Source organism: Myxine glutinosa, chromosome 13, assembly GCF_964187855.1.
Source record: "Myxine glutinosa chromosome 13, kmMyxGlut1.1, whole genome shotgun sequence".
NCBI classification, from domain to species: Eukaryota; Metazoa; Chordata; class Myxini; order Myxiniformes; family Myxinidae; genus Myxine; species Myxine glutinosa.
This window is the reverse complement of record NC_136273.1, coordinates 17,907,445-17,921,347: the sequence shown is the minus strand read 5'-3', so window position 1 is coordinate 17,921,347 and position 13,903 is coordinate 17,907,445. Positions and strand designations below refer to the sequence as shown.

Below are 13,903 nucleotides of genomic sequence, written 5' to 3'. Positions count from 1 at the left end.
CTTCCATTGCACTCACAAGTATTGACACAGACTGATAGACCCGCAGGTCCGCAGCAAGGCATCACTCCAGTCAATTGGCTGTGTGACTTCCGAAGCTTTTCGTCAGGTTCACGATGTTTTTTCGTTCAAAATTTTGGTAGATTAGCAAAACTATACATTTTTGGAATATTCAGAGCATGAGGAATCCAAAAATTAATGTTTACATTTGCGGAGACACCTTTGCGAAAATGACACTCAGGACAGTGATGAAGATGTGTAAAAGCATATTCCTGAACGGTGTAGACCTCGTAGATCCTGTGTATAGGACTTATAGTTCAATCTGATACTACCTATAACTTCCTATAACAACCTATAACTTCAAAGGACTTGCAATATCATGTATTATGTAATACAGTTATATCACAAATATAAAGACAATGGTTTTCAATTACCTTTGTTTGTTGCTTTTCTATAATCCTGAGCACTATTTTGAGGCCTTTATTGGATTCCTCGACCCAGAAAACATAGGATTAGCATATTTAATTAAGTCTCTAGGTTGACTAGAAGCCGAGATCGCGCAAAATATGTATTTTATGGCGGCCATTTTCAAAATCCAAAATGGCGGCCATGCAGGTGTCTGTGCAAATGCCAACATTGATTTTCAGATTCTCCATGCTCTGGAGATTCCAAAAATGTACAGGTTTGCTAATCTCCCAAAATTTTGAAAGAAATGATATTTGTTAACATAGTGAACCTGACTATCTTCATCACTGAAGGCCACATCGCCCCACCTGGAGGATTCCGTGTGCAGTATCACCATTCTATCACATCTAATAAATAAATAAATAAATAAATAACCAAAAACTTGCTTTTCATTCCGACCATCCCCTTTTTCGTCAGCTCCAACTTGCCACTGTTATGAGGCGGAGGTTATAGAGCATACGGACACCCGGGCCCCACCCAACAGCCACCATATTAGGGAGGTCCGGAGCGATACGGGACCAGCACGACGCATTTCGAGCGAGTAGCCCAAGGGAGCACAACGCATCTGAAGCAGTCCAAGCGACCTATCATAATAACCAGTAAGTATAATTGGCATGTTATTAAAACGATGTTCACATGCTATAAATGTCACATATGTTCCTATTAAGTACAATTTACATTTAATTTAAATGACATTTACATGGTATAAATGTCATATATATATATACATATATTCCTCGAAAGTAAACGATATTTACATGGTACAAATGTCATATATATATGCATATATTTCTAGAAAGTAAACGATATTTACATGGTATAAATGTCATATATATGCATATATTCCTGGAAAGTAAACGATATTTACATGGTATAAATGTCATATATATGCATATATTCCTGGAAAGTAAACGATATTTACATGGTATAAATGTCATATATATGCATATATTCCTGGAAAGTAAACGATATTTACATGGTATAAATGTCATATATATATGCATATATTTCTAGAAAGTAAACGATATTTACATGGTATAAATGTCATATATATATGCATATATTTCTAGAAAGTAAACGATATTTACATGGTATAAATGTCATATATATATGCATATATTTCTAGAAAGTAAACGATATTTACATGGTATAAATGTCATATATATATGCATATATTTCTAGAAAGTAAACGATATTTACATGGTATAAATGTCATATATATGCATATATTCCTGGAAAGTAAACGATATTTACATGGTATAAATGTCATATATATGCATATATTCTTGGAAAGTAAACGATATTTACATCTATCTATAATTCCAGTAATCTCTGTGTGTGTGTGTGTGTGTGTGTGTCTGTGTGTCTGTGTGTGTGTTTGTTTGTTTGTCTGTGACCGCTGTTTCTCGACAACAACGGGTCCGATATACTTGCAACTTGCCAGGTATATTGCTGGGGACCCGAGGATGTGCCTTTTCAAGGTTTGAAATTAATCGGACAAGTAGTTACCGAGCTATGTCCAAAAAACGATTCAACCAATCAGAGAGCAGCGAGCTATCACGTGTGCCGAACGTGGCGAACAGACTCTGCCTCGGACGGCACATTTGAGAGCTTATTCATTTATTTCACAACTATGTTGGCGCTATGTTGGCGTTAAACTATGTTTTAAAACTAATAAAAACTAATTTGCGATTCTTTCGCTTTCCTGCGCGTTTGGGCACGCTATGGCGATTTCTTTACCAAACTCCGCAAGCCGTTCGCTTTGGACCAAACCATTTCATGTAAATAGAGGGGGGGGATTGTCACCGTACTCGCAAGCCGTTCGCTTTGGACCAAACCATTTCATGTAAATAGAGGGGGGGGGGGGGGGATTGTCACCGTACTCGCAAGCCGTTCGCTTTGGACCAAACCATTTCATGTAAATAGAGGGGGGGGATATAATTTTAGATATAGATATAGTACGGGCATGCCCTAGTGGTAAAAATGTCATATATATGCATATATTCCTGGAAAGTTAACGATATTTACATGGTATAAATGTCATATATATGCATATATTCCTGGAAAGTAAACGATATTTACATGGTATAAATGTGATCTATATATATATATATTCCGAGAAAGTAAACGATATTTACAATTCACATGGTATAAATGTCATATATATAATATATATGTATAACAAAGCTTGCCATGGTGGTTAGCATACCTCAATCAACTACCTGTTTATTCCATCCATTGCTCTACCTGTCCACCAACGGAGATCGATGCTAGTCTTCACAAATAGATCAATGATTTCGATGATATATGCTTTAGATCGATGCTAGCAAAAATAATTATTCATTCTAATGCTCAAAGGACTCGTTTTCTTGAGCAATATGAATTTCGTTTTAAAATCAAACTTGTCATGTGACGTCATTACTTCCACCATCGAAGGTGTATTGAGGTTATGTTTTCACCCTGGTTGTGTCTCTTTGTCTGTCTATTTGTGAGGAAGATATCTCAAAAATATGTGGACGGATTCAAACGAAACTTAGTGGATAGGTTGGGTGTGTGACAAGGCCAAATTGGTTCGATTTTGGTGAAGATTCGAATGGGGATTTTATTTAATTTTCAACTGATTCTTCACAATTGAGAGATCGACCCCCCCCCCCTCCCCCCACATTATCGACATGCTCTATTTATAATTATTGGAAGAAAAAATTGTGCAGATTTAGTATTTTAAAAAATATTCTTGGCAAATCAAATTCAATGTTTGTGTTGAATACGTGATTCAGGCAACATCGGCAGGGATCCAAAGTTTGCCTAACCATTCCTCATGTCTCCCTATATAAAGGCACCTGGAAAGGAGGGAATAAAGCATTACATCGTCACTGTCGAAGAGCACACCATGGCCGGTAAAGATGGCATCAAATTGCTCGTCGATGTCCCTGTGAGTAAAACTGCACTCTCACGTGGACACTGTGATTTGTATTTATTTATTTAATTTCAATGAATAGATCACCAGCATGAGAGATTTTGTCATATTCTTCTACGATATAAAACACAAGGTGTGTTTGTATATGTGTGTGTCTGTTCCCCTTCATAAGCGTCGGTTTTAAAGTCTTTGAGTAGTGCTTTAGGGGGGATCTGAGTGGGGGGGTTTAATGGGCAATCTTTGACACGACTGTGTCCACCGGTTAAAAGACCTAAAAGACCCCGAAGACCAAATGGACCCCAAACATCCAAAATACCCCGAAGACCCAAAATACCATGAAGACTGTTAAAGACGCAAAATACCATGAAAACCGAGAAGACCACAAGGACTCTGAAGACCCAAAATATCCAGAAGACCCAAAAGACTGAAGAGACCCTGAAGGCCCAAAATACCCTGAAGACCGTTAAAGACGCAAAATACCATGAAAACCCAGAAGACCACCACAAGGACTCTGAAGACACAAAATATCCAGAAGACCCAAAAGACTGAAGAGACCCTGAAGGCCCAAAATATCCTGGACTGTTAAAGATCCAAAAGACCACGAAGACCCAAAATACCCATAAAGATCCCGAAGACCGAAAAGACCCCGAAGACCCAAAATACCCCAATGACTGAAAGGATCAAAAAGACCCAGAAGACCAAAAAGACCCAAAATATCCCAAAGAACCGCAAAGGCGGTTCCGCAAATGTGCGGAGGGTAAAGACCCAACAAACACTGCATACCAAAAAGATTGAAAAGACCCAGAACACCGTAAAGGCCCCAAAAACCCAAAATACCATGAAGACCCTTAAAGACCCAAACAATCCAAAATACCCCAAAGACCCTGAGAAGCCAGTGGACCCCAAAGACCCAAATTACCCCTAAGAACCAAAATACCCCAAAGACCCTTAAATACCCCAAAGATCCAGAGGATCCAAAAGACCCCGGTGACTGAAGGGATTGAAAAGACCCAGGAGAACGAAAAGACCCAAAAAGACCCAAAAGACCACAAGACCCAAAATATCCCAAAGAACCTTAAAGACCACGAAGACCCAAAACAAGACTAATTATGCCTCTTACATTGGAATTGTAGACGGTGGCTTGCAAACTGAGCCGCATGGTCTGTGTACAGAAGCGGTTTTTAAAAAATCACAATAAATACAAGGCACACGGAGGTGAAACTTGCTGCACGTGATGTGCAATGTGCGGAGGGTATACCGAGTAATCGTTTACATCTGTAGGATGTCTAATAAATAAAGAAGATATTAGCACATCTGTCAATAGGCCCAGACTTCAGACTTTGGCATGCTCACGTGGCTGTACCATCAAATAAACTGTTCCAACCCGTACTTTTTGACGGGCTTTATACAAGTGAATATCATAATCATGATGGTGTACAAACAAACCACAACAAAAACCTCTACCTTATTGCAGGTCAACTGACAAATTCAAAGAAGTCCCATTTATAGTTAATTTTTAGAGCAAAATAAAATCTTTTGTTGAAATATATTTCAGTAAATATAAGTCGAATATAAAGAAGTGGTCTGGATTTCAGACTATTTTTGGGAACTTTATTCTCCCAAAAGTTTGCATAGTTAATTCCGTTTCTTTTTTAAATACATAATATATGGACGGCTCCTCAGGGGTAGGCAGTGGGACAACAATAAGAATGCACTTCAGGAGAAGTATCAGAACAGGGCCTCGCAGGTGTAGTAGAGGTCATTCATGGAAATGAGAGAGACCATGAACTGGTGCTGGATAGCAGACTTCAAATCCTGAAGGAAAGAGTTCGAGACAATGGACTTCGGAAGACTTCCACAGTGAAGCAAAGAGAGGTAGGAAAGAATGGAGGTGAACATCGAGTTTCTACTTGTAGCTTGGATTTAAGAAACGATTTTGATGGAATGTGTTTAACCTGGAGAAGCAGGAGCTGAGGGGATGGGTGGGGGGGGCGGGGGGGGGGAGACAGTGAGAGGGTGGGAGTAATAAGATCAGAGTATGTATAGCTGATAAAGGACTGCAAAGTCACCAACCAGTCTACTTCCTGAAGCAGAAGTTAAATTACACTGAAGGCCTTAGGCCCAGTTGCATAAAACTCCCATATTCTTAAGGAAAGATTTCCCTTAAGGTACGCTGTAATTACTTAGCTAAGGATTTCCTTAAGTGCTGTTGCATAAACAACCCTTAAAGATAAGGATGAGGATTTAAGTTGAGGAATTCCTTTGGAGCCGTTGCTATGCCAGGCAACCAATCTGATTGGAGGTAGGAAGAGGCGTCCGAAAGCAAGAACACATAATGAACATGTAATTTCAAATGATGCTTGGGAAATTAATGTTGCATGGGAAACACATGCTTGCAGATGAAAGAGGAATAAAATAACTTGTGTAAAATTCATTCGATTCTCATTGAGAATTTCCATACTTCCGCCACCCCACCGAAGGTGGACGGAACTTTTGTGTCCAGTTGCATAAGTCATCCTTAAGGGAAAAAGTTAAGGACTTCCTTAACTTTCCCCTTAAGGATATCCTTAAGTTGATGTATGTGACCCTGAAGACCCTGAAAAGACCCCGAAGACCCAAAATACCCTAAAGACTGTTAAAGATCCAAAAGACCACGAAGACCCAAATACCTCAATATACAAATAATCCTTAACTTTATCCTTAAAATCCCTCCTTAAAGTTAAGGGAGCATACCCACACCCTTAACCACAAACCTTTGAGTTTCCAAATGGCAATCTTCATGGAAATTGGTCACGAAGAGGGCGATTTATCACAGGTGTGATGTCAGAGACTGATATAACAATACTTCCACAATTTTCACTCTCATGACATCCAGAATATTCTGCTTGTCGTTTCACACTCGTACTTCACTTTTATATTTTCACACTTTCACCATTCTCGGGAAGTTTCCAAACATTTACTGCACATATTACACATTCAAAATATAATGGTGAATGAGAAATCAAATGAATTTTACACAACAATAATTTGCTTCCTCCTTCATCCGCAAGCACGTGTTCCCCATGCAGCATATATAACAAGAGTGTATGTATCAATATAACAAGTGTCATTTAAAATAATGTGTTCATTACGTGTTCTTGCTTTAGGACAAGCGTCCTATCTCTAATCTCATTGGTTGCCCAGCATAGCAATGGCTCCTAAGGATTTCCCTAACCTTAAGGAAATCCTTTGCTGAGGATTTCCTTAATCGTAAGGAAATCCCTTGCTGAGGATTTCCTTAATCGTAAACAAATCCTTTGCTGAGGATTTCCTTAATCGTAAACAAATCCTTTGCTGAGGATTTCCTTCATCGTAAACAAATCCTTTGCTGAGGATTTCCTTAATCGTAAACAAATCCTTTGCTGAGGATTTCCTTAATCGTAAACAAATCCTTTGCTGAGGATTTCCTTAATCGTAAACAAATCCTTTGCTGAGGATTTCCTTAATCGTAAACAAATCCTTTGCTGAGGATTTCCTTAATCGTAAACAAATCCTTTGCTGAGGATTTCCTTAAACAAAAGGAAATCCTTAGCTGAGGATTTCCTAGGGGATGTTTATGCAACAGCACTGATGGGAAAACCCTTAGCTAAGGGAAACATTAAGGGAAATCTTTCCTTAACCCATAAAGCACGTGGAGCCGATTCGTGCTGATACATGTATGCAAATGAGTTTAAACTGACATCACCCCAAACAACGAATCATGACCTTTCTTACAATGTATAATAACCAGTAATTTACGAAAGTTTGCTTCTAATTTGTGTCGAAAAGGCAATGACAGGGGGGAAGGCCCCCCTTTAAGGGAGGATTTAAGGGAAACCTTAAGGATATTCGAATATGCAACCATACTCAACTTAAATTTTCCCTTAAGGAAATCCTTAACTTTTCCCTTAAGGATGCTTTATGCAACCGGGCTTTAGTTTTGAGGGCGATGAGGGAGGCAAGATGGGAAGGAGCAGCACTAGTCCACAGTGGAGTATGTGAGCTATCGCTGGCACCCTCGCCAAAGTTTAAATTCCTGTTCTCAAAAATGGGGGCACTGCATCAGCAGCACAGCTGCACCCGCTGCACCCTCAAAAAATTATGCCATGCAGTACATACAAAAGAAGAAGTCCACAATGGTAAATAATATTCACAACACATCCGATTTTGTATACTGATGAGAATGGCAAAGGAATGTAAATGCTAATTTATAAAAGCGGTGGCTTTGTTCTTCTTTTCCCATTCTAGCCCACACCATTGATTCGATCACTCATTGGTTACCTGCAAGAAGGAACCGTCATCGAAATCCATGGAATGATGCGTGAGAAATATACTCCTCCACCTGGAGCAAATCCTAACAGGTGAGATGAAATCGGTTTAACATAGTAATGGTCTGACAACTCGGGTATGCTCGTGATTTAGTTAGAGTATATCTTCGGGGACTCACCTAAATATGAGCTTTATCATGAGCACCTTTATCTTTTGTATCATTCCTCTTGCCTTTTCAAAGTGAAAGTTTAATTCAAATGCACAAATTGATGCTAATCATGCTTCCTGCATTTAAAATTAGTCCAGGTGAAAATAGCACTGCACCTGCAAAATGAAATCCGATGCACACTTTAACAAAGACATTTGCGAGACGGTATGTAGATTTCTGCTTAACGTGTTAACACGTGACGTTACAAAGACAGCATCATCTTCAAGACGGAGCATTAACATCTACTAGCAATGGTACCCGCCCTATGGGCGGGGCTTCGATTGGGAGGCCCAAATGAAAAGGCTAAATATCAGAAATTGAAGGCTTTTTTTTATTTTAAACGATTTAAATAAACATCCGTTAAATCATATCACACGCAAATCATCAAAATCTAAACTATTTGTAGAATTTCAATAAAAGCCACATCACTGTTCATATCGGTAAATATTATTCCATTAAAGCGCGGCGTTACGCGCGCTGCTTGTGAGCAAGGAGGAAACGGACAAGCGGTAACATATAAACGTCTTTATTGTAAGACTACACTGTAACACTGAAATGCTCCGGGCTGGTCGCCCGGTGTATATCATGAGGCCACGCCTACCCCTCGGGCGTGGCCACCGCCCACTTGGTGCGTGGAATGATGTCACCACGCCAGTGGGCTTTTGTGTCCGCCACACGCGCCCCCCCCCAGAATTCCCGCGCACCTGGAGGGCCAGTTTGCGGGGCAGACGAATGACCCGGCCGAAGCGCCCCCTGGCGATCGGCGGCGTCCGGGGTGCAGGGATGCCAGGTGGGATGCCCCTGGCTGCCCCTGGGATGGGTGCAGGACCGGGGGGCGGCGTGGCGGCGGGGCTGGGCGGTGCCGGGGGTCCGCCCGCAGGAGGGCGGCCCCGACGTGGGGGTCAGGCCACTGGCGGTGGATGGTCCACATCGAGGTGGGCCGGCTTGAGGCGGTCTACCGAAACGCGGTCAGGAATACCGCCGATGTCCAGGGTGAAGTGCTTCGCCCCGGTCTCCAGCACGCGGAAAGGCCCGTCGTACGGGGGCCGCAGTGGTGTCCGATGGGCATCGTGGCGGACGAAGACGTACTCCGCCGTGCGAAGCTCCGGGGCGACGTGCGTCGGTGGGTGCCCGTGGCATGCCGTTGGCACCGGGGCGAACCTCTGGGCAGTCTCTTGCAGAGCGGAGCGCTGCTGTGCCGCGGACCATGGTGCTGTGGAGTCAGGGAGGAACTCGCCCGGCACCCGCAGCGGTTGCCCGAAGACCAACTCCGCCGCGGATGCACGCAGGTCCTCCTTGGGCGCCGTCCGGAGGCCCAGCAGGACCCAGGGGAGCCTGTCGACCCAGCCACCGTCGCGGAGGGTGGCCCGGAGCGCGGCCTTCAATGAGCGGTGAAATCGCTCACACAGGCCGTTAGCCTGGGGGTGGTAGGCCGTGGTTCGGTGCAGCCGGACCCCGAGCCCCTGCGCAACCGCCCCCCAGAGCTCCGAGGTGAACTGGGGGCCGCGGTCGGATGAGATGTCTGAGGGGGCGCCGAACCGGGCGACCCAGGTGGCGATGAAAGCCTGCGCGACATCGGCCGCCATTGTCGACGCCAAGGGCACGGCCTCCGGCCACCGGGTGGTGCGGTCCACCATGGTGAGGACGTAGGTGAAACCCCGCGAGGGGGGCAGAGGTCCCACCAGGTCCACGTGGACGTGGTCAAACCGGCGTTCCGGCACCGTGAACGGGGCCAACGGGGCCTGGGTGTGCCGGTGCACCTTGGCGCGCTGGCACGCGAGGCACGTCCTGGCCCAGCCGCGGACGGCCTTCCGGAGGCCATGCCAGACGAACTTGTCGGCGATCAGCCTTTGGGAGGCCCTCGCGCCCGGGTGGGACAGGCCGTGGATGGCGTCAAACACCTGGCGCTGCCAGCCCGCGGGCACGATGGGGCGAGGACGCCCGAGGGAGACGTCGCACAAGAGGGCCACGCCCGCGCCGTCGAACGGCACCTCGGTGACGCGGATGCCCGTGACGGCGGTCCGCAAGGCCTGGACGTCGGGGTCAGCGGCCTGGTCCGCTGCCATCCGGGCATAGTCGATGCCGAGGTGGACTGCGTGGGCGACGGCCCGGGAAAGGCAATCCGCCACCGGGTTGTCCTTCCCCGCGACATGCTGGATGTCCGTCGTGTACTCGGACACGGCCGAGAGGTGACGCTGCTGCCGGGCCGACCACGGCTCGGTGACCTTGCCCATCGCGAAGATCAGTGGCTTGTGGTCGACGAAGGCAGTGAACGCCCGGCCCTCGAGCAGATGGCGGAAGTGCCTGACCGCCAAGTGAAGTCCGAGCAACTCGCGGTCGAAGGTACTGTAACAGCGTTCGGGCGGGCGAAGCTGCCGGCTAAAGAACGCCAGCGGTTGCCAAGCTCCACGCACCCATTGCTCGTGCACCGCGCCCACCGTGTAGTCCGAGGCATCGGTGGTGAGGGCGATCGGTGCATCGGGCGCCGGGTGCGCGAGCATGGTGGCGTTAGCCAAGGCGAGCTTCGCGCCCGTGAACGCCGTGTCCATCTGCTCGGTCCAGGTAACGTCGCCTTTGCCCGGCTTACCTCGGAGAGCTTCGTGCAGGGGGCGCAGGAGCTGGGCGATACGGGGCAGGAACCGATGGTAAAAGTTCACCATGCCCAGGAACTCCTGCAGCCCTCTGATCGTGCGGGGGCGCGGAAACCCCTTCACCGCCTCCACCTTGGCCGGCAGGGGGACGGCTCCGTGCCTGGTGACACGGTGCCCCAGAAAATCGATTGTGGCGGCGCCGAACCGGCACTTTGCGGGGTTCACAATCAGGCCATGCTGGCCCAGGCGTTCGAAGAGCGTGCGGAGGTGGCGTAGGTGCTCTTCGCGGGATGCGCTGGCGACGAGGATATCGTCCAGGTAGACGTAGACAAAATCCAAGTCGCGCAGGACGCTGTCCATCAGTCGCTGGAACGCCTGAGCCGCATTCTTCAGACCGAAGGGCATGCGCAGGAACTCGAAGAGTCCGAATGGCGTGATGACCGCCGTCTTCGGGACGTCCTCCGGCCTGACGGGGACCTGATGGTAGCCGCGTATGAGGTCCACCTTCGAGAAGAAGGACCTGCCCGCCAAACGGGCGGAAAAGTCCTGAATGTGGGGGACGGGGTAGCGGTCGGGAGTCGTGGCGTCATTGAGACGGCGATAGTCCCCGCACGGTCGCCATCCCCCGCCGGGCTTCGGCACGATGTGCAGCGGCGACGCCCAAGCGCTCTCTGAGCGCCGAACGATGCCGAGTCGCTCCAGGGTAGCGAACTCCGCTTTTGCCACCGCCAGCTTCGTCGGCTCGAGGCGGCGTGCCCGGGCGTAGACCGGTGGCCCGACGGTGGGGATGTGATGGGCCACCCCATGCTTGACGGCCCCCGCCGAGAAGGTGGGCCGCGTGAGGGCCGGGAAGCCGGCGAGGAGGCGGGTGAATGCGTCCGCTGCCGGAAGCGTACAGACCAACGTGGCCGGAACCGAATCGTTCGGCAAGCCGCTTGGCAAGCCGCGCGTTGAGCTGGGCAATGCACAAGCGAGCGAGCTGAACGTCTCGGCCTGGACAAGCCGTCTGAGCTTGACGTCGACCAGGAGCCCATTAGCGCACAGGAAGTCCGCGCCAAGCAGTGCCATGGGCACGTCGGCGGTGACGAACGTCCATCGGAAAACCTGCCCTCCAAACCGCAGAGAGAGGCAGCGTTTTCCGTACGTACGGATGGGCGTCCCGTTCGCGGCAAGCAGCGCGGGGTCCCCACCCGCGGCGTGCTTGTCTGACGTGCCGGCGGGAATGACACTCACCTGTGCTCCCGTGTCGCACAGGTAACGGCGCCCGGAGAAGGTGTCCGTTATGAACAGCAGGCTGCTCGAACGGCCGGCGCTCATCGCCACTATTGAGCGCCGGCCCGGGCGTTTCCCGACCCGTTGAAGGAGCACGGCGGATGACACCGCCGAGCTTCGTGGCCGAACTTGGCGTGGAACCAGCACCAGGTGGTGGAGCTGGAGGAGCGCGGCTGGCTCCGCCAGGCCGGTGGAGTTGGCGGGTTTCCCCGCGGTGGCGGTTTTCGCCGCGGCGGTGGGCGGGGCGTGGCGGCGTTCACGAGGTGCGTATCAGCATGCTGCTGAACATCAGCGCGCTGTAGAAGCTGATGCTGTGGAACATGCTGCTGAACATCAGCGTCGAGGGCCGTGACGGCCACGCCGACGCTCGCCCGCGTGTCCGAAGCGGCGAAGTACCTGTCCGCCTTGGCGGCCAATGCTCGGGGTTCCGTTAGCTCGGTCCCGGCCAACGCGAGGCGAACCTGCGCTGGAAGTTGGCGACGGAAAAGCGCCCGGAATAGCGAACCGGGGGCTTCGTCGCCCAACAGTGACAGCATATGGTCCATTCGGACCGACGGGCGCGTCTCACCGAGCTCGGGGAGATCCAGGAGGCGATCGGCCCGTGCGTCGTCCGTGAGGCCGAACGTGGCTAGGAGTAGCCGCTTGAGTGCCTCGTACTTGTGGCCGTCCGGTGGGTGGCGAAGGACGGACACAACTCGAGCGGCCGTGCCGGGCCCGAGGGAGGCGACGACATGGCAGTAGCGCAGGTCATCGTTGGTGAGGCGCCGAAGCTGAAATTGGGCTTCGGCTTGAACGAACCAGACTTCGGCCTGGGCCTCCCAAAATTCGGGAAGTTTAATCGCCATTGCCTTGTCGTTGGCCATTGCAATGGCGTCGTGTTCGGAAGGATCGCTACGGAAGATCCAACGTCGAGGGTCACCAGTAAAGCGCGGCGTTACGCGCGCTGCTTGTGAGCAAGGAGGAAACGGACAAGCGGTAACATATAAACGTCTTTATTGTAAGACTACACTGTAACACTGAAATGCTCCGGGCTGGTCGCCCAGTGTATATCATGAGGCCACGCCTACCCCTCGGGCGTGGCCACCGCCCACTTGGTGCGTGGAATGATGTCACCATGCCAGTGGGCTTTTGTGTCCGCCACACCATCGTGTTTCAAATCGTGATACCAACTGTACGCTTTTGTTTAGGCTCAAGTGGAATGATTTTGTACCTCTTCTTCAGCTTAGAACTTCAGGATAGACGACATTGCTGATAAAAGTTCCTTTTTTCTCTAAAAGTTCCTTTTCTCTCTTTGAAGTTCTTGGCAAACATTTTTATATTGTCGCTGCTGCCAATGCGCACATGGCATTATTCAATACATTCATTCATCATTCATTCATTCATTATTTAATGATCATTAAACATTATTATTGCGTTCATTGAATGTTCATTAAACATTAAACGTTCTTACCGCTTTGCTTTGAAGAACGGGAATGAAGGGGGAGGAGCGTGTTAATATGTCTGGTTGAAGGCTTTAGTTTAGGTGGTGAGGGGGCTTGAAGCCAGATTTTAATCTTACAGCCGCCATGTTGGTGCTCGCCATCACTGCGATGCGAAGTGAAACACGCCTCAGAGCTGTGACATTCACAATCGCTATGTCGTATGTACTCCCGATACGTGTTTCCTTCATTGTAAAAACTACCAAGTCAACAGTTAAAAAGATTTTGAGCTGATAGGTGTTACGGCCTTGGCAAGATCGATGGAGACAGCGATCTGTTAGCTTATACACCGCCCAAATAGCTATGTGGAATTCTCTCATGCAGAGATTAAACCCACGTCGTTTGAAATTTGGCGGAGGTTATTATTTACTTTTAATGATCTATATTATAATAGCCGTAGATGATTCTGTCTGTCTGTCTGTTGGGTGTCTGTCCGGGGTGTGGCTTACTCGGTTTGCAGAGTAGCTCCACCCATAGCTCCACCCATTCTGGGAGTGGCTTCATATAATTATAAACAAATATCCACCATTTTATTAACTCGCATAGCTTTGAGGCCTGTTTTGTAGGCCCGTGGTGTCTTGCTCTCTCTCCCAGTTTTATTTCAAATCAAATTCGATATATCATTTCATTTTTCACAGTCGCTAACATAGTTTTAGACTCGGTTGAAAAAAAACGGGAAGAAAATCCA

General features: G+C 48.2%; 1 protein-coding gene across 1 annotated transcript in view; it reads left to right on the top strand.

Moving 5' to 3' along the window:
• Positions 1–858: 858 nt before the first annotated feature.
• The window catches only part of LOC137438643 (32 kDa beta-galactoside-binding lectin lec-3-like), a 73,664-nt gene continuing 60,619 nt past the window's right edge, over positions 859–13,903 (top strand). The window contains exons 1-3 of the mRNA XM_078767145.1: positions 859–1,061; positions 3,299–3,394; positions 7,646–7,758. Of these exons, the coding sequence (XP_078623271.1) occupies positions 3,353–3,394; positions 7,646–7,758 (155 nt within the window). The 5' untranslated portion in view covers positions 859–1,061; positions 3,299–3,352. The remainder of the gene's footprint in view (positions 1,062–3,298; positions 3,395–7,645; positions 7,759–13,903) is intronic.